General features: G+C 38.4%; 1 protein-coding gene across 2 annotated transcripts in view; it reads left to right on the forward strand.

Annotated features, from left to right (window-relative positions):
* Positions 1-21691, forward strand: part of WDR72 (WD repeat domain 72) — a 235291-nt gene that overhangs the window by 55194 nt on the left and 158406 nt on the right. For both annotated transcript variants that reach the window (XM_043555388.1, XM_043555387.1), the window contains exons 12-13: positions 1521-1741; positions 4708-4903. In XM_043555388.1, the coding sequence (XP_043411323.1) occupies positions 1521-1741; positions 4708-4903 (417 nt within the window). The remainder of the gene's footprint in view (positions 1-1520; positions 1742-4707; positions 4904-21691) is intronic.

Here is a 21691-nt window from a genome sequence, read left to right on the forward strand (position 1 = left end):
TTTTAAGACACACCTTGTTACCTTGCCTACCACCTGTTCTCAGCTTACTTTGACTACTTACTAAATGTTACTAACTTGTATTCAGTGATTGCCTAAAAGAGAGGAGGGATAGCAATGAACCTAGGAGAGGTTAGTACTGCTCAACAGCTCAACAGCTACTATTAAAAGTTAGTGAAAAAGCTTAAGACCTTAGCACTTTTTATGTAGGCTGATTTTTCTCATCCAGAAAGCAAGCATAAAGCTAAATTGGACTTGAATATCTGAATTAAGATTCATTAATTGGTTTGCTAAGGGGATATAAACTGAGGATGTGCCTCCTGTAAGTGAAACAACTAATGATTCTTTAACTGAAGTAATAATGATTCTTTGGGACTCTTTTTTAGTTTGTGTAAAGAGGGTTTGTAGTCTGTGGTCTTCTCTAATTTTTTTTATTAAAATTTTTTTTTTTTTTTAGTTTTAGCTAATGATGAAGAGGCAGTATGGAAACTGAGTGTCAGTAGTCCTGTGTTCTAGTACATCTGTGGTATGAAATACCCACATTCCTACCAAGTGCTAGTGCTAGGAAACGAAGGACATTATCTTATTTATTCTACACAACAGTCTTGTGTGAAACAAGGCTATTATCATCCCAAGTTTTTCAGATGCAGTACCTGTGGCTTAGAGGGGAAAAGCAACTTGTCATGGTGACCCATCTAGTAAGTGACATACCTAGAAAACCAAAGCATTCATGTAATAGCAAAGCTATGCTCTAAACATTATGCTGTGCTTTTTCACACTTGGATTCAAGTCACGTAACTTCTTTGAGCCTCAGATACTTTACCTGTAAAACGAAGAGGTAGAACCAGATAATCTAATATTTTTGGAGGCAAAAATGTTCTGTGAAACTTTGCTTTTCTTTTATACTAGACTTGGTTATGCTTATTGAAAGGGCAGCAGTGATGTTCTGAGATTAATTTTTGTAGAAGCGAAATGGATGAATTGTTCACTCTTTTAGAACAGCCTTTGTTATTTGATGGCACTGGAATTAGTAACCTGCTAACATCCTTAAAGAATTGGTAGACTTCGAACAACCGGCTTTAATGCTTCATCAAAAGCATGACATAACTTATGAGGAGACGCTTGCCTTTGAAATGGTCCACTGATTGGTCATTCATTTTTTTTTTTTTAATTTTTTTTTTTCAACGTTTAATTTTTGGGACAGAGAGAGACAGAGGATGAACGGGGGAGGGGCAGAGAGAGAGGGAGACACAGAATCGGAAACAGGCTCCAGGCTCTGAGCCATCAGCCCAGAGCCCGACGCGGGGATCGAACTCACGGACCGCGAGATCGTGACCTGGCTGAAGTCGGACGCTTAACCGACTGCGCCACCCAGGCGCCCCTGGTCATTCATTTTTTTAACCAACAGCCTCGCTTTAATTATGTGTATCTTCTTTACATTAAAATTTTATAAAAGAAAATTTCAACACTATTTCTTGAGCAAAAATAATTTTTTCATTATTTGGTGTTTCGTTGTTTTCCAGATTCCCTTCCTCATAAAGTTCTCAAAGGCCATCACCAAAGCGTTACGTCATTACTTTACCCACATGGTCTCTCTTCAAAATTAGACCAAAGTTGGCTTCTATCTGGGGACCAGGACTCATGTGTCATCTTGTGGAATATCTTCACTGAAGAAGTTTTGCATAAATTCTTTTTGGAGGCTGGTCCAGTAACAAGTCTTTTGATGTCACCAGAGAACTTCAGAGTAAGTTAAGACAAACAGTAAAACATAACTGTCTCAAAAATAAATAAACGTTAAAAAAAATAAAAAATAAATAAAAGTTATAAAACATTGCAGAATGTTTAAAAACAATGGGTTTTTTACAATGGGAACCCATGTTCCCACAGAAAAGAAAAGTTCTATATATTCTTAATACAACGGGGTAAATTTTATGAATTCCTTTCTAAATTTTTATATGCATTTTACTATGATTACAGCTTATGCAAATAATTTGATTCTAAAAATTTTGTCAATTCTTGGCTTTACAAAAGCCAGTTAATTTACTTTCTTTTCCCCCCCAATTCTATGTCTTAATTTTAACAGTTTTATTTTTTTAATTTTTGTTATTATTTTTTTAATGTTTATTGTATTTTTGAGAGAGAGACAGAGTGTGCAAGTGTGTGAGCAGGGAAGGGGCAGAGAGAGATGGGGACAAAGGATCCAAAGCAGGGCTCTGGGGTGACAGCAGAGAGCCCAATGCAGGTCTGGAACTCGTGAACCATGAGATCATGACCTGAGCCAAAGTGACACGCTTAACTGACTGAGCCACCCGGGCGCCCCGTATTATTTTTTTTTTAAGAAAAGTAATTGACACTCAATATGGAAGCAATTAAAATATATAGGATTCTATACATTAGAAAATAACTTTTGCCTTCAATAATTTACTTTTATAACAATATTTATAGTTATTATTTTCCTTTTCTTAAATAGGTTTTTGTTTGCTCTCTTTCATTTGTTTAACAAATACAGAGCTTTAACAAATTTCTGAGCATCTACCTTGGGCAGGACAAAAGGAAATATTTACAGATAATATTTTCTTATGCAATATGAATTTAACTTCAGTTTCCATAAAGCTGACATCTTTGTTAAAATATGAATGATTAACTTTTGAGTTTCCTGAGTTTGTCAATTACTTGCCAAAATTGGCAATTGACTTGCCAAAATTATTTCTCTGTAATAATATTTAAAAACTCAGCTTCAAAGTAAACCAGAGCAAACTTACACTGTATTTTTGTAGTAAGGCATCATGAAAGAAATAAATCAGTGAAACAAAGTTAAGGGACTTAAAAAAAAGACATATATGGTGATTTGGGATACTTTGATATGTCTTTTATTCTGAAGTTCCCTCCTTTAACCATTTTTTTTTCCTCAAAGCTCCAGGACAGTAGTCAAATCCTGACCTCTTTTACTTTTGCCTCAGTCATAAATTACTTAATTCCAAGGACCATAATCCATTGAAACCAAGCCAAATAAAAAGGAAGTTTATTGAAAGGGCCTAAGAGGCAATATTTTAGACATACAAGACAAAACACTACAGCAAGGACTCTGTGCAGTTTGAACTTATATTCAGAAACCAAGGTTACTCTTCAAGTTTCCTATCCCAAAGGAGTCTGTTTTCTGTGATTTCTCCTTTTGTTTCTTTTTTAATGTTTGTTTATTTTTGAGAGAGAGAGAGAGAACAGGGGAGGGGCAGAAAGAGGGGGGCAGAGGATACAAAGCGGGCTCTGCGTGCTGACTCAAACACGTGAACCATGAGCTCATGACCTGAGCCTAAGGCAGACATTTATCCACTGAGCCACCCAGGTGCCCCTTGTGATGACTCCTTTCTCTTGCTTGTTCCTGTAACTTCTTTTAGCAATTTCAAATGTGTAGAAAAGAGAATCTGATTGTCCTAGTGTGGGTCTCTAGTGTATATCTACCTCTGGCTATAGGATCTGTGTTCACATGTTGTGTGTATGTTCACATGTTATATGTAAGTATAATTTTCCTGAAGTACATTGGGCTCTCTATTCTAGAAGCTGTGGGCTGTGCTGGTTCTCTAACAGTAATAGTAGTAGGGAGGGAATGCCATCTGCCTTATTCTACGAGTCTGGGTTCCCCATATATCACACCTGCCATTTTGTGATTTTTTTTTCCCCTCGGGATTTTTGTAGTCTCCTTAGAAAGAATTAGGAAAAATAACTTGCTCCCCAACACCCCACAGAAAGAGATCAGTAATAGGCATGGGGAGGTTCTCAGGGGATCCCAACGAGAGCTTTAAACACAGCAGCTGAAACTCTGGCTAGGTACCCTAGTGAAGGTAGGAGCATCCACATTGCAAAAAATGGTTAGAAAGGAAACAAAGACGCAGAAGAACCACTACCTACTCCCCCTCTCCCCCTCACCCCATCCCACCCACCCCCCATCACAGGCTGACTAATACATGGCCCTCTTGGTGAGGCACAGACCTGCCCTGTAAACTCCTCCCAGATTAGCCTCACAGCAACCAACATGGATGGTCTTTGTCCTAAACTGTGTTCAAGGTAACCACATGCTGACTTTTTAAAAAGTATCTTAAGAATCTTTGTCCTGTGAGCCTATTTTTGATCCTTGTGTCTTTGAAGCTGTGCATTCAGTTGGAACTATCTAATGCTTACCTCTTTTAGATTGTGTCTACACTGAGTTTCCTGTTTGGATTAGAATCTGAATAGTTCTGGGAACACCAAATCACATTCTGAGGCTCTAAGTGGAAAATATCAGCTCATGATACCCTTGGGCCTAAGCTTGTGTCTACAAATAGCTTCTTTTTGTGGCAACAAATTAGTTCTGGGGTTTATTTTATTCTGCATTATTTCCGATGTCTGCCTCGCTGCCTGAATTTGCTGAGTGATGGTCAAGTCCTTCATTTATCTTATAAGTAGATTTGGCTTGGAATTCTCCTTTTTCACTGTGTCTCTTGACTTTCCTAATAAGTTGCTGAATTTAAAATCGACTTGGTGTTTAAAACCCCTCTTTATAGTGTTATGTGAAGAGGTCCTATAGAAAACAAAAATGCCATTTTGTAAATGGTGTTTAAACAAAATATTTTTATGTCACTAGGGGGGGGAATCTCATTTAATTTTAAGAAAAGCATTTGATTATTCACTTACAAATAACTCTGTTTTATTTTGTTCTGTTTTGTTTTCCCATAGCTAAGAAGTGATCAGGTAATTTGCTGTGTGTGCAGTGACCATTCTGTGGCTCTCCTTCACCTTGAGGGGAAGAGGTGCCTCCTGCATGCCCGGAAGCACCTTTTCCCTGTGAGGATGATAAAATGGCACCCAGTTGAGAATTTTTTAATTGTTGGATGTGCTGACGACTCCGCTTACATCTGGGAAATTGAAACAGGTAAATTGGAACGTTACCCCTTTGATTCTTTACATATTTATGCATCAAAGCATTTGGCTGGGTGGAGAGTTCCAGAGACTACGTGGTGACCACCTCACCTGCTTTAACCTTTGGTTGGGCTGCGTTTAATGGCTTTGGTTGAAGGCATGTATGGAAAATAAAACACAGTGGCCCAAGTCAGATCTTGACCAACTGATGATTAGCTGACAGAGCATTGCACAGGAATGAGCCGGATATTTCTGGAAGCTATAAATAAAAACATAAGTTATCTACTTTAATTATTAACAAGAGAGAAATTTAGTGTCCTACTAGTCTCAAATTATCATTAAATTCTGCCTTCTTCAGCATACTCATGATCTCAGCAACATTTTGAGCTAATTGATGATCAGTAATAATGGAATATAATTAATTACAAAACTGCAAAAAGTTGAGTCAGGGAAACTGAAAACTGAGTGGCTCAATTGAACTTTTGACGTCGTCGTGTGGAGAATGTACAGTTTGAACTTCAAAGTTTAAAAAAAAAGTTTTACAGTGTAACTTAAGATTGAGAGTAGCACATTTCAGGCAGATGCTGGGAACTTATCAAATAAGGCAAGGTAATTAATGAACGGGAATCAGGGGAGTGTGCTTGAGAGTACATTTCACTGAAACCATAGCATGATATTTATTGATTAATCAGTGGTGGTTTTATGTTGGGGGTTATTAACAGACTGGATAGTTTATAATATTATAGTTTAGAGTCATACTTCACCAAAATAATTGCTATTTTCTTTACATTTGACTTTCATGTGTTAATGATGATGACTAATGTACTGGTATATGGAGGGTGCAATATAATTCTGTCTTACGTTTGTACCTTGCTTTACAGCTTTGATGGCCTTCCATATTCATTTCCCATTAGATTATCACAACTTCTAGTGTAGGTGGAGGAGGTTTTATTCCCCATTCTATTGATGATGAATTTGTAACTGATTTGTACATGTGCAAGATTACATTGCTAATAAGGGGTGAACCAGTATGAGGGCCCTGTCTTTCTTTGCACAATATGCACAAAATTAGGAGAGTTTTAGAATTCTTAGGTAATCTATCAACCTGAGTGACAATGGAGTATAATGGATAAAATGAGCTCTAATGCCTGGGCTTGCTTCCAGGACCTGCTAACAAAGGTTGGCCTTGGGCAATAACTTGTTCACTGCATGTCAATTTCTTCATCTATGAAATGGGAGTAATGATACCACCCTCCTGTCAGGATTAAATTAACTAATACTGACCATGCTTGTAAACAGTGCCTATAGGTGCTAAGGCCTTAGTAATAGTTAACTATTATTAACATGATCAAAGAATGCGGTAAAATCTTGATTTCTGCTTGTGGAATCTAAGTCTGTAAAACACATGCACTTATAAATGTGTGCAATTGCATTGTTTTCAGTTGTGAAATTGTGAATACTGGCTAACCAAACCTATTTTTCCTAGAAAATAGAATCTAGTGAGAATAAAGAGATTTCTGGGTACTGACAAGTGTTTACACTTCCATTGCCCCATCGGGATACCTCTCAGCCTGTGCAATTTTTTATTTATGTAGTTTTTGATGGGGTGGTCAGTAAAGGGGGGAAGCCAAACCACTAGTACGTCTTAAATCTGTATTTATTACCACATCGCATTTTAATTTTATTATTTCTTTTTATACTCCCCAATCCATAACTAAATATTGTAGAACATTTGAAAACTACAGAAAAAAATAAAGAAAAGCAAATAATCCTATCCCACTGCCTAAAGATAACTGCTATTAATATTTTGATCTGCTTTGTCACACATCTTTCTATGTCAATAAATAGATGCCTATATTGTGTTTCAGTCATGGTCCTGGCAGAAAATTGAATTTAACCTGGGTAGGTCAAATGGAGAGACTTTAATGAAAGGACTATTTATAAGGGTGTGGATGGGACTTAGGGAACAGATAAGGAATGGATAGTGAGGCTCCCATCACCCAGACACTGGTAGTATCAGGAAGCTCTTATCACTTCCCTAGGGCTGAAGCAACAAGAGGAGAAAATAGTGTTAGTGGAACCCTGTGAGAGTCGAGGCTATGGAAGAGTGGTCATTCAATCCCTGAAGTCATGGAAGACAAACAGCTCCTCCCAGAGATGCAGGACTGAGACAAAGAAAGAGTTGAAAGAAATTATTTTCTCTCTCCCTCTGCAATCACATTCATTAGTTTGATCCAACTGCAAGTCAGAGAGGAGGGACATTCAGTTCTAGGCATTAGGCAGGGGCACAGAGCAGATGCAGAGGAGTAGGGAAAGGGTGGAGTAAGTTGTCAATGGACAGTAATTGGCATTGTGGCCACTATGGACCACCATACTCTAGCTTGGGAATCTTCTATAGCTGGTCATGTATATTTTTTCCTTTAAAAAAAAAGGTTTGTTTTAGAATTTCCATATCAGGAGCCCCTGGGGGGCTCAGCCAGTTAAACATCTGACTCCTGGTTTTGGCTCGGGTCATGATCTCGCAGTTCATGAGTTTTGAGCCCCGCATCAGGCTCTGAACTGACAGTATGGAGCCTACTTGGGATTCTCTCTCTCCCTCTCTCTCTCTCTGCCCCTCACCCACTCACTCTCTCTGTCTCTCAAAATAAATAAAAAATAAATAAAATAGAATTTCCATATCAAGTAATGTGTACACGTTTAGAGCCAAATAAAACTATGAAATGTTTGTTTCAAATGAGACTGTGAGGCTATTTATCTCATGGTTGTCTACATTAACACTTCATAAACAAGCTTAACTCAACCTAAGACGGAACTTATAATTGATGAAAATATTACTAATAATTACATAAATGCATTCATATTTGTGATGTGCCTCTTCAATTTCTCAAAATATCCTCCCATTAGCAATCTCATTTGAATCCCCAACACTGTGCACATGGCTGACACCCTAAATTTCCTCACCATGCTCATCCTTTCTGGATAAGTTTATGTTGTTCCTTTTAGTCTGTGTTTGGTATTGGCTTTATTTTGGGTTGCCTTTAACCTCTGCAATTCCAATTTTGTTTAAAATGTAATGAACTACTTTTTCTTTCCTTAGCTGGATTTCATCTGACTAAAATACTTCCATCACATTCACTGTGCTAGATGTCTGTTGCATCATATCTCTGTAGAAGTGAGAAAATTCAGGATCAGAAAGCTCTTCTGTTTATAGTTTCATAAAATGAGTGGAAAAATACCAGCTAAGGCCAAAACAATTTGAAAGAGGCCTATGAGGCTATAGAATGTGCTTGCTCACTGATTTACCTGGCACATGGATACGTAAATGAACGAATTAACTAACTAATTTTCTTGGACCTTAGATTGAGTAAAAATGAGTTTACCTTAACATTGACCCATGTAGTGGCTTTTACATCATGGCTGCCCAACTGTAGGTAGCTTTCTTCTCCAACTCTCCCCTAAGATTTCTGGAGTTTATGGGGCCTGTCTCATCTCCTCAGGTGTAAGTCTGTGTATTTTCTACTCCAGGCAATTTTCCTGGGTTTTTTTTTTTCCTTTAAGCTTTGCTAGAAGGTTCACACTTAGTTCCATGTGTGACTAGACTTACTCCCTGCTCCATTTCCCCAGTACTCTGCCTCCTCTAAATACATGAAGGAGGGATAAACTGACAGCAAAGCATTTTCCAGATCTTCCAGCATTAGAGCACTCCAGAGCTCATAGAGAGAAAATAGGAGGTGTCAGTGGGATACAGATTTGCGGGAAAGGGGCCTAGAAAGAAAAGGCAGGGGAAGGGGACTGAAGCTAAAAGTAATTCATTCTCAACTGTGCCAGAAGCCCGCTTTGGTAGAAGGTCGAGGGTGGGGCATAGGTCAGTCCCTGTGCCACCTTCCCCAGGTGTGGAGGACAGAATATGAGAGTTTGTCAGTTTTTCACAACCCTTTAAAACAGCCTATTTTCACTTTATTCATGAGATTTATGTATTCATTTATTTATTCTCTGGGGTAGGATGCACAAGCATACTCTAGAGCCATATGTCCACATTCCTATTTTATCTCGAAATCCTAAGAAGTGTTTCTTACTGTGACAGGTGGCATAGTCGGATGCATGCCAGGGTAAAGTTTGGAGCCATAGGTGGGCATGTTCATCCCCAGGGGAGGCAAACAACCAAAGCAGGGAAGTATTTATGTAACAGTGAAGGCCCTCATCTTCTGGCTAAAAATGCAGCGCTGCCAGGTTGGGAGTGATGAGGGCATCTAGTTTCTCTTATTGATTTGCCGGATGTCCCATGATGTTTAGGCCTGATTAGGAAGGGAAAAAATTGGAGATGTCATTTTGATTAATATTTGAGCTCCCACAACGTGTTTGGCACTGACAACTCTGGGCGGCTTTGTCACCCTCGTTGCTGTGAGACACAATAGGGATAATGTAATACTGATTTTGTTCCCCTAAAATACACACCAGAAATAAATCTCAGCTCTGAGCTCATTATTCTTTTAAGAATTGAATTTAAAATAATTCTGAGGACTTTACTGTGCACTGTTATAGATTTACATAATAGAAAACTTGTGTCATGAATTTCTCATGTGTTACTAATATAACACTTGTTATTATTCTTGAAGGTCTTCTGTTAAGCTTATGGTCTGTGTTGCAAAATATGCCATATTAAGCAATGTGTGTGTGTGTGTGTGCGCGTGTGTGTGTGAAAATGAAACCAAACTTACTTGCATGAAAAAAAAAATTCTTGATAAGATATGTCAGGAAAACTTCTGCAAAGAACTGGATAGTAAAGTTTTTCAGTTTTGTGGGCCATATGATCTCTTTTGTAACTACCAAACTCTGCCCTGTGGCACAAGAGAAGCCATAGAAAATATATAAAAGAGTCAGTGAAGCTGTGTTCCAATAAAACTTTATTTACAAAAGCAGGTAGCAGGCTGGATTTGCCCTGCAGTGTGCTTTATAGACTTCTAAGAACGATGATAGTTCTTTTTTTTTTAATTTTTTTTCAACGTTTATTTATTTTTGGGACAGAGAGAGACAGAGCATGAATGGGGGAAGGGCAGAGAGAGAGGGAGACACAGAATCGGAAACAGGCTCCAGGCTCTGAGCCATCAGCCCAGAGCCCGACGCGGGGCTCGAACTCACGGACCGCAAGATCGTGACCTGGCTGAAGTCGGACGCTTAACCGACTGCGCCACCCAGGCGCCCCGATAGTTCTTTTTAAAGATCATGATTTTCATAGTATCTCATTCTAAAGCAGCTTATAATTTTTAATCCATTATGCCATGTTAACTCTGTATGTTTATACCCATTTTGCTAGTGAGGAGATGGAATGCAGAGAGATTTTTTTGAGTCTGAAGATCCTCTGACTAGGTATAGGGCACCTGCACTAGGATGTGTGTCTCTTTTGGTTTGTTTCCCACTGTACTGTACACAGCAACACCTCTTGCAGAAGTGGGTCAGCTTTTTGAGACTGTCAAACAGGGAATTAGATAAGGAAAGGTCCAAGAAGAAAAGAAATGGCTGCCAGGAAACCTGCTGATGCTCTCCTCAAGGAGAGGGTCTCTGGCTATCTCTCACAGAGGCTGGCTCTCAATTTACACACTGTTCTAACAGCTCTGGTCATCTGATTTCTCAGATGACGGATTAGAAACAGCAAATTGCAAGTCCAGAGAGTGTTAGTGGCAGGCACTCTGACAGCACAAGTGACAGCTGATGGGAGGGAAGGAGAAGCAAACATGTGTATCACTGCTTAGGGCAGTCTTTCCTGTGCCCATGGGAGGATAGTCACCCCAAAACATGCTGAAATGTTTTCCCCTGTTTGCGAAGCTCATAGATACACTTGCACGGGTTATGGGCAGCTGCCAGTCCATTCCCATGACTCCTGCTGGTGAGGTGAGTGCTCCTTGCTTCAGGAAGAATATTGAAAGGTATTCCACCAATGGTAGACTGCAGTCCTAAGGAAGTCTGAGAAATGGCTTACAGCCCAGAGTTCAAGGGAGACTGAAGTTGTTGCCAGTGACTGGGTAGAACTCAGGGTCCATGTGAGTCTATTTTTGTCCATTTATTCCTGTTTCTGCTCAGGTAATGTGAGCTGTGTGACCTTGAGCAGGAAGCTTTACTCCAAGAGCCTGGCCTGAGGACCCAGCCTCTGGTTATGACATGGTTTCTGTGGGAAAACACATTCTGAATCTTAAAACAACTATCTTATAAACAGACCATTGGAACAAAGCCTATGCATACGAAATTAAGGAAGTCAGGAAGAAGAGAGTACATTTCAGAGTTATTTTTACCACAGGTGTTAAATTTTCTTTCTTAATTTCTTTTTCTTAGTGAAATTAGTACCGGTTAGAAAATTATTTAGTCTATTATGATACCATATACATGAAGCATTTATTATTTTGTGGCTTCAAAATACATAGTCTTAAAAATATTAAAAATAAAACTATTAAGAAAGGTAAGATAAGGTTTGTCAAGTAATAGCTAATAGGCCATAATTTTAGAAAATATTTAGCATTTAATCTTCTACTATAGATCTGAGTTTGCTTTAATTGTTTAGGGTGAGGGATATATACGTGTATGGATAACACAAATTCCCAGAAACGTGTAGTCAATATTATTCCCAAAAGAGTAGAATCATGTGGTTAAATTCTTACTTTGCCACACCAAAATATCATACAAGGTCACTGCATGGAGAAGTAATTTTCCAGCCCACAAGTATTACCTTGTTTCCTTTATTTATAGTTGTATAGCATATAAAATATATATTTTTTAATTCCACTAGTTACCAACCATACCATTCTGATGGGCGGTTTTGCTTGGTTTTCTCATCAAGGTCACCCCTCTGCAGATACAGGTGCCTTGTCAGCACAACCAGATGACATTCATTATGTGTGTGTGTTAAGGGTAGATTTTGGGTATGCAGCATCCGGCAGGTAATTGTCTCCCCAGTATGTTATTTTCTCAAAGCCACGCTATTTTGTTGTGGTAGATTACAGATGGAACCCTCTTGGGATGATTGTTTTTAGAAAAGAAAAATAGGATACATTAAAGTGCAGGATGGGATTTTTCCTACATCACCTTTTCCATGCCCTTTTCTTCTTTATTATAATAATTACTGATGTTATTACTCAACATGTATTTTTAGTTTGCTGCCTATTTTTTGAATCTTTATTTCCTCCTCTCTGGCCCTCATTATCACAGCTACACTATAATTTGAGATTTTGATTCATGTAATATTGTGTGTGTGCATGTGTGTATATGTTCATGTGTATGTACACACTTTCGTATATGAACTTTGCAGGTTAACTACTAAAATATTTGCTCAATTGTCGAAGTTTAATGTCTCAAGTGGGAATTAGCATCCAGAGAAGTTATGATCATGAGCCCTTGGATTTAGACTGCTAGGTTAGAATTCTTGTTCTCTACCCTTTCCAATCAGTGTTACTCCAGTCTACTTTGAATTCCTCAAAGATTCACCATCTCTTCATAGAATTTAGCACTAAATAAATATTAACTGGACTTACTATAAATCCTTCATATATTACCATAGCAGTTTGCATTTATGACTCATTATTCACTCCTAATGTATCAAATGAATGTTATTGCCTAATATTTAGATACAGTAGATTCTGCCTCTGTTAATTTGTTCACTCTTTGGCAAATCATTAAATTAAATTGATCAGAGCCTTACTTGATGTGTCGACACTTAACACAATGTTGCAGAAAAGACGTAGGACATTACTATATGTAAGAATACTGGATTTATTTTTATTAATGTCATTTACTAATTTATTATTGTTATTAATTATGTATGTGTTCATGTATTATAAATATATACATGTATATACATACATACGCGTGTATACATATACACATATATGTGCATACATATAAACACATATGTGTATACACAAACACATGCATGCATATAAGCACATGTATGTATGTGTGTATATATATGTATGCACACATACATACATATATATCTATGCACACATACATACATATGTATCTACATACACATACACCACATGGTTGCTCTAATAAAAATGAAACCACAGCAAGAAATAAAAAATAAGAAATGATACTTCATAAAATTAAAACCTTTTGTGCATCAAACAACATTATCCAGAATGTGAAAAGACAGCCTATAAAATGGAGGAAATTATTTTCAAATTATATATATATATTAATATTTTAATGTTTATTTACTTTTGAGAGAGAGAGAGAGAGAGACAGAGCGTGAGTGGGGGAAGGGCAGAGAGAGAGGGGACACAAAATCTGAGGCGGGTTCCAGGCTCTGAGCTGTCAGCACAGAGCCCGATGCAGAGCTCAAAACCCACAGACCATGAGATCATGATGTGAGCCAAAGTTGTATGCTTAACTGACTGAGCCACCCATGCACCCCTGCAAATTATATATTTGATAAGGGTTTAATATCAAGCGTGTATATAAAGAACTCTTACAACACAAAGACAAGCGACTCAACTTTACAAAGGAAAAAGAACTCAAATATTTCCTTCTTCAAGGAAGCTATGCAAACGACGGACAAGCTCGTGAAAAGATTTCAACATCATTAGCCATCAGGGAAATGGAAATCAAAATCGTGATGAGATACCACTTCACACTTACTAGAATACTTATAATCAGGAAAAGAAAGAGGGGAGGAGCCAAGATAGCGGAACAGCATGGAAGTTTTTTTTTTTTTGCATCTTGTGTCCATGAAATAAACCATCCTGCACACCTAGAAAACTGATTTGAGGATTAACACAACAATCTGCACAACCTGTACCACAGAAATAAGCAGGTACGCGACACGGAGAGGTGAAGGGGGGGGGGGGTGGAGAGAAGCCGCAGAGGGCAGAGAGCGATTTTTGCTTGCAGAGAGAGGACAGGGATGGGGGGTGGGGGGGATGCGGGAAAAGTACTCTCCCCCCCACCAAAAGCAGCTGGAGAGAAAGTGGAAAAGTGGAAACAGCCGCAGGGACTGAACTAAAAAGGGAGAAAGGAGAAAGGAGAGGGTTTAAATTCCATTAAGACTGTATAAACAGGGGGAGTGCAGACTCTGAAACGCCGCAGTTCGATACCTGGCTGTGCTGGTGGGAAAGGCGAATCCCCAGGAGCAGAGTGAAGTCCAGGAGGTCTTTGGACCACATGGTGAAAGGCGGTTCCCCTGCTGGTAGGACTCTCCACAGGCAAAAGTCCCAGTGGATCCTGGAGAACAACCACACCTGCTTGTGCTGGAACAAGGTTGTTAAGAGTGAAGCCTGGAGCCAGATGTGTGTTGTGATTTGCCATAATCCCTGAAACGCTGCTGCTACACGATAGTGTGAACTTTTTCTGGAGTGGGCTTGCACCCAACCACAGTCTCTGGCATCGGCAGTAGCGCAGTCCCATGAGTGCTTCTGAGGGCCCCGGGGGCACCCAGCCATTGCGCGGTGAGACCCTCCTCCAGAAGGTCTGAGCGGGTCAAAACCACAGTCCCTCAGAAGTGAGGGGTCAGGAAAAACAGCCGCATCTGAGATAAAACTCAGGAAGGAGGTGCTGCCTGGCAACCTGACGGCTTGGTCACGGACAGTGTAAAAGCGGGAAGGACAGAAGCCAAAGACAAAGGACAGGTGTGCCAATGCTGAGCAGGGAAAACAGAGTCTGACACTAGAGGCCGGTAGCTGGGTTACGCCATTTTCAACCCTCTGGTGCATGCGCACACACCTACAAGCGCCACAATAACGCACTCCGGTAAGCTAAGCAGCGCCATCTAGTGGAAAACAGAGACGTTACACTAAGCCCTGCCTAGCGGGGCCAAGCTCGTTCTTCAGGAACACAGGTCTCTTTGCCTGCTTAGTTTATGGACTATAAAGTACTTCAAAGGTTGACTTCTAGGGGAAAACGATGTAATTTAAATCGTATTTCAGTGTGTTCACTGACCCATCTATTCAATTTTCTTTTTTTTTTCTTTTTTTTTGTTTTTCTTTTTCTTGAATACAGAAAGAGAAAAAAAATTATTTTTATTTTCAATTTTTATTAAAAATATTTTTCTTTAATTTTTTCTACTATATTTTTTTACCTTTTTGTAAAATTTTCAAATTCTATTTTACTTACATCATTTCATTTTATTCTACTTCATTCTATTCATTATTTCAAATTTTCAAATGTTTTCCTTTTTTTCTTTTTCTTTTTTCTCCCCCCACTTTAATCTATCAAGCTCCTTTCAACACCCAGACCAAAACGCACCGAGGATCTAGCATCATTTATTTGATTTGTGTGTGTGTGTGTGTGTTGTTTTTAATTTTTTAATTTTCAGGTTTTTTTAATTTTAATTGTTTTAATTTTTATTTTTTTACCTCATTAATTCCTTTTCTCCCTTCAAAATGATGAAACAAAGGAATCCACCCCAAAAGAAAGAGCAGGAAGAAACAACAGCCAGGGACTTAATCAACACAGAACAAGCAAGATGTCTGAACCAGAATTTAGAGTCATGGTAATGAAACTACTAGTTGGGGGGGGGGGGGGGCGCGCCTGGGTGGCTCAGTCGGTTGAGCGGCTGACTTCGGCTCAGGTCATGATCTCTCGGTCCATGAGTTAGAGCCCCGTGTCGGGCTCTGTGCTGACAGCTCAGAGCCTGGAGCCTGTTTCAGATTCTGTGTCTCCCTCTCTCTCTGCCCCTCCCCCTGTTCACGCTCTGTCTCTCTCTGTCTCAAAAATAAATAAATGTTAAAAAAAATTAAAAAAAAAAAGAATACTAGGTGGGGTTGAAAATAGATTAGAATCCCTTTTTATCAGAGATAAAAGAAGTAAAAGCTAGTCAGGATGAAATAAAAAATGCTATAACTGAGCTGCAATCTCAAATGCTTGCCAAGGCAGCAAGGTGGAGGAGGAAGAGCAGCAAATCAGCAATATAGAGGACAAACTTATGGAGAATAATGAAGCAGAAAAAAAGAGGGAGAATAAGGCAAAAGAGCACGATTTAAGAATTAGATAAATAGGGGGTGCCTGGGTGGCTCAGTCAGTTGAGAGTCCGACTTTGGCTCAGGTCATGATCTCATAGTCCGTGAGTTTGAGCCCCACATCGGGCTCTGTGCTGACGGCTCAGAGCCTGGAGCCTGTTTCAGATTCTATGTCTCCCTCTCTCTCTGAACCTCCCCTGTTCATGCTCTGTCTCTCTCTGTCTCAAAAATAAATTTAAAAAGTTAAAAAAAAAGAATTAGAGAAATAAGTGACTCATTAAAAAGGAACAACATCAGAATCATAGGGGTCCCAGAAGATGAAAAGAGAGAAAAGGGGTAGAAGGGTTATGTGAGCAAATCATAGTGGAAAACTTTCCTAACCTAGGAAATGATACAGACATCAAAATCCAGGAAGCACAGAGGACCCCCATTAGATTCAACAAAAACCGACCATTGACAAAGCATATGATAGATTCACAAAATACACAAGCAAGGAGAGAATCATGAAAGTAGCAAAGGAAAAAAAGTTCTTAACCTATGAGGGAAGACAGATAAGGTTTGCAGCAAACCTATGCACAGAAACTTCACAGGCCAGAAAGGAATGGCAAGATATATTCAATGTGCTGAATCGGGAAAAATATGCAGCCAAGAATTTTTTATCCAGCAAGGCTGTCATTCAAAATAGAAGGAGAGATTAAAAGTTTCCCAGACAAACAAAGATTAATGGAGTTCATGACCACTAAACCAGCCCTGCAAAAAATTTTAAGGGGGACTCTCTGAGGGGAGAAAAGCAAGGAAGGAAGGAAGGAAGGAAGGAAGGAAGGAAGGAAGGAAGGAATAAATACCAAAAGCAACAAAGACTAGAAAGGACCAGAGAACACCACCAGACACTCCAACTCTACAAGAAACATAATGGCAATAAATTTGTATCTTTCAGTAGTCACTCTAAATATCAATGGACTAAATGCTCCAATCAAAAGACACAGGGTAACAGAATGGATAAGAAAACAAGATCTATCTATATGCTGTTTACAAGAGACCCACTTTAGACCTAAAGACACCTTCAGATTGAAAAGAAAGGGAATGGAGAACATCTATCATGCTAATGGTCGACAAAGGAAAGCCAGAGTAACCATACTTATATCAGACAATCTAGATTTAAAATAAAGAGTGTAACAAGAGATGAAGAAGGGCATTATATCATTATTAAGGGGTCTATCCACCAAGAAGACCTAACAATTGTTAACATTTAAGCTCCAAATGTGTGAGCACCCAAATATATATATCAATTAATCACAAACATAAAGTAACTCATTGATAATAATACCATCATAGTAGGGGACTTCAACACCCCACTTACAACCATGGAGAGATCATCTAAATGGACAGTCAACAAGGAAACAATGGCTTTGAATGACACACTGGACCAGATGGACTTAACAGATATATTCAGAACATTTCATCCTAAAACAGCAGAATATACATTCTTCTCCAGTGCACATGGAACATTCTCTAGAAAAGATCACCGGCTGGGACACAAATCAGCCCTCAACAAGTACAAAAAGATTGAGATCATACTGTGCATATTTTCAGACCATAACATTATGAAACTCGAAATCAACCATAAGAAAAAATTTGGAAAGATAACAAATACTTGGAGACTAAAGAACATCCTACTAAAGAATGAATGGGATAACCGAGAAGCTAGAGAGGAAATTAAAAAGTACATGGAAGCTGGGGTGCCTGGGTGGTTCAGTCAATTAAGTATCCGACTCTTGGTTTCAGCTCAGGTCATGATCTCACAGTTTTGTGAGTTCAAGCCCCACATCAGACTCCAAGCTGACCGTGCAGAACCTGGTTGGGATTCTCTGTCTCCCTCTCTTTGCTCCTCCTCCATTTGCACTATTTTTGTCTCTCTCAAAATAAATAAATAAACTTAAGAAAATTAATTTAAAAAAGGTACATGGAAGCCAATGAAAATGATAACACCACAGCCCAAAACCTCTGGGACGCAGCAAAAGCGGTCCTAAGAGGGAAGTATATAGCAATCCATGCCTTCCTAAAGAAGGATTAAGGTCTCAGATACACAACCTAGCCTTACACTGACTCCACGATCCACAAATTCCTTTTTAAAGAGAATGCTAAATGAAATGAAGTGTTTCTTTCCACTTTGAATGTAGCAAATGCTTCACAGCAAATATTAGCATTCCCTGTGACACTGTAAACAATAGATGTCACAGATATTTTCATATTGCACCACAATTGTCACCAGTACCTCAAAGTGCCATTTATGTTTCCCACTGCCATAAACTTTTAGGTATACCACTAGCTGTTGTCATTTCATGCTTTAATAAAGAAGCATATAAGTTTGGTTTTTAATATATTTTGATTATTGCATTTCAACATAATTGATATCCTTTGTAATACTATGTATTTTATTTTTGAAATTTTACTTTCTTATTTTTTTATTTTTTAATGTTTTTATTTATTTTTGAGACAGAGAGAGACAAAGCATGAGCAGGGGAGGGACAGAGAGAGAGGGAGACACAGAATCTGAAGCAGGCTCCAGGCTCTGAGCTGTCAGCACAGAGCCCAACGTGGGGCTCGAACTCATGGGCTGTGAGGTCATGGCCTGACCTGAAATCGGACGCTTAACCTACTGAGCCACCCAGTGGCCCCTTACTTTTGACATTTTAAACCAATATTGTGAAAAAAAGGCTGGTTCACCACCTTTCCCCAGACTGCTGAAGGGGTTCATGGCATGAAAAGAAGTTAAGAGCTTTCTGTATGTGTATGACACGTATACGTATATCAGAGCAAAAATACAATAATAAGTAATTTAACCTTATTAAATCAAATCCAACAATGAACACTGTATCACTGAAGAGTAGCATATAAGGCTCATTGTATATTTTTTACATTGATATAAATTATTACATTACATTATTAGACACATGTAAATGCATACACACACAAACACACGTGAATGCATGCTCACACCTCCTACACTAAACACACACACACACACACACACACACACACACACACAGAGTAGTCTTCTATAATTCTAGCTAATGAACATAGATCTCTAGTTTGGTGAAATTATATAAATGTTAATTTGATCTTATAATTTCACAATCTTTTCAAAGTGAGGAAATCCACAGATGTAGAAAAACTCAAGAAAAAAATGTTATCTACATGAGGTAGTTTCTACTGTGCCCTTTAAAATCTAGATATCACGGGGCGCCTGGGTGGCGCAGTCGGTTAAGCGTCCGACTTCAGCCAGGTCACGATCTCGCGGTACGTGAGTTCGAGCCCCGCGTCAGGCTCTGGGCTGATGGCTCAGAGCCTGGAGCCTGCTTCCGATTCTGTGTCTCCTTCTCTCTCTGCCCCTCCCCCGTTCATGCTCTGTCTCTCTCTGTCTCAAAAATAAAAAAAAAAAAAACGATTAAAAAAAAAATTAAAAAAAAAAATTAAATCTAGATATCACATTGAAAGGCTATTAAAATAAACACAAATAATTTTTCCCCAAATTTGGATTTGCTTCTTTGTCAATTCTTACTAGTTATAAATATTTGAATATCTACATTTTATTACAGAATTATACTTCCTATGAACATGGTTCTATATTATTTTTGGATATCCCTGACTTATTTTTAAAAATCTACATTATATGATGAATTGTTATCTGGTAAAACACATACACAGGTGTTTATGTGTATGTATATGTGTGTCCCTTTTAATTAAGGTATTATTCAACCTACCTTTTTTTTTTCAATCTCCTATCATGTTAATATGTATTAGGCATATCGTTGTGATATTTGCAGGATATCTTTGGAACATTTTGTATGCTCTGAAACTTATATGAAAATCAATACAGTCTCATTCAAATGATAAAGCTAAATATTTTTTTCTCTTAAAGTTACTTTGACCAATTAAGTAGTAGCCTTAACTGCCTTATTGTTTACCTTGTCAATTGCTATCTTCCTGGGCTTTACTTTGGTAAAGAAAATACTTGCTATTACCACTTTTAGCTGATTTCTGCAGTCTAATTACACTTTTGGATCAAGTGCTTGTTGGATACTTCTGTTACATATCTGAATTAAATGTTTTCAGGAGCTTATTCCACAGCAGCAGAACACATCGGGATGGTTGCTCTGTGGCTCCTCCTTAGTTTGGCCCCTTCTGCAAGCATTTTATATGGACACCTGGAACGTTAGTGGGTTTCACAGCTGCCATATTTGGCAAAATAAACCCAAGGGAGCCATCTGCCCCTCCTCATGCTGCCTTTCAATTCCCTAGCAACTTCCCAGTAGCCAGCTGCCACAGAAATGATTGGAAAGCAAGACTCAGTGGACTGTAATGATTGTTATTCTCTGGGAAAGTAGGTTCTCTGATCTGGCTAAAAGATAAAGGATATTGGATGCACTTTATTCATCTGAATGTATCAATAATATCCAACCTCTACCACTAACTTGTTAGGATTTGATGGGAAGAGCCTTTTATGTTTCTAGGGATGAATCAGGTGAAAATGAAATCCAAAGGTCAAATCCTTGACTAGGAGTGGTGAGCAGAGTTTGACTGTGGGAATGCCAGATTTTCTCTTGTGTGCTATAGAAAAGGTTGGTTGCTAATCTCAGCCTGTCAAAAAGTCCTGGGCATGGATTGGTCCACTATTTTCCCCAGTCCTTTTCACATTCAAGTGCATGTGGATTCCATTCCCCCTCTACATCCACGTGCTGAGAAGACAAAGAGCTTTTTGCAGCCACTTGGAAGCATCAGAGTAACAGAAGCTCCATTGAGGGACACAGGATGTCATCTTATAGTTAGTTCATCATTTAAGTGGATAGCAAATTATTTTTGCAAATTTAGTTAAATGATTTGGATAAAGTCTTATTTATCCATTTGGATAAAGACTTTATCCAAATCATTTAACTAAATGATAGATCAGAACTGAGAACATTTAGGGCTTAGGATTCTAGGAAAGTAACTGGAATAAGAAGATTTCACACACACACACACACACACACACACACACACACACAGATTTGACAAAACAATTTACTTTGAAGCCATGATTTGTACTGAAGGTTTAATTTTTTTTTAATCATCACATTTTTCTTACTTCCAGAAGCATCATTTGTAAGTCTAGTTTGAAAACCCCATTGTTAATATGTTCCTTATTTTATGGCCATAATTTTTTATTAATTTTGTTGTCTCCATTTCTTACAACCATGATCATTCCCCCAAAATTGGTCTATTAGCAAAGCTATCCATCATCACTGATTTCATAAAGGAAGTTGTGTTTTCTTTAAAGCACTAGATTTAAAAGAATCTTTAGCATATCACAATTTAATTTAGATGACAGAGAAAAAACAATCGGTACAACCTGAGGTTTGGAATTAGATGACTTAGCTTACCTGTATAGATAGAAGGAGAAGTCAAATGCATGATGTGATATCCTACGTTATCGTAAACTGAATATCCTAGCAACTCATCTCAGAGATTATCTGTTTCATTACTTCTGGCCTCCTGGCTACTGATTATTTTCAGTACAGCTTCACATTCTTTTTGCCACAATTTAAAATCTCAAAAGCTCTGAAAAAAGTGTTTTTTATTAGTTTGTGGTAAAGCAACAAAACCAAATCTTAACTCACATGAGGTTATTTATTCCACTGAGTGTAAATATTCTTTTTTTCTGCAGATAAATGACTTGTTTGATTACTGTCTGCTCTACAAGACTCTTCTACAGCTATTTAACAATAAACCTATGTGCATTATCTTATCTCTCCAAAATAAAAAAAATCCTGAATTCTGAAACCTTGTGGATCTAAATGTTTTGGATAAGGAATTGTGAG

Source organism: Prionailurus bengalensis, chromosome B3 (genome assembly GCF_016509475.1).
Source record: "Prionailurus bengalensis isolate Pbe53 chromosome B3, Fcat_Pben_1.1_paternal_pri, whole genome shotgun sequence".
NCBI lineage: Eukaryota > Metazoa > Chordata > Mammalia > Carnivora > Felidae > Prionailurus > Prionailurus bengalensis.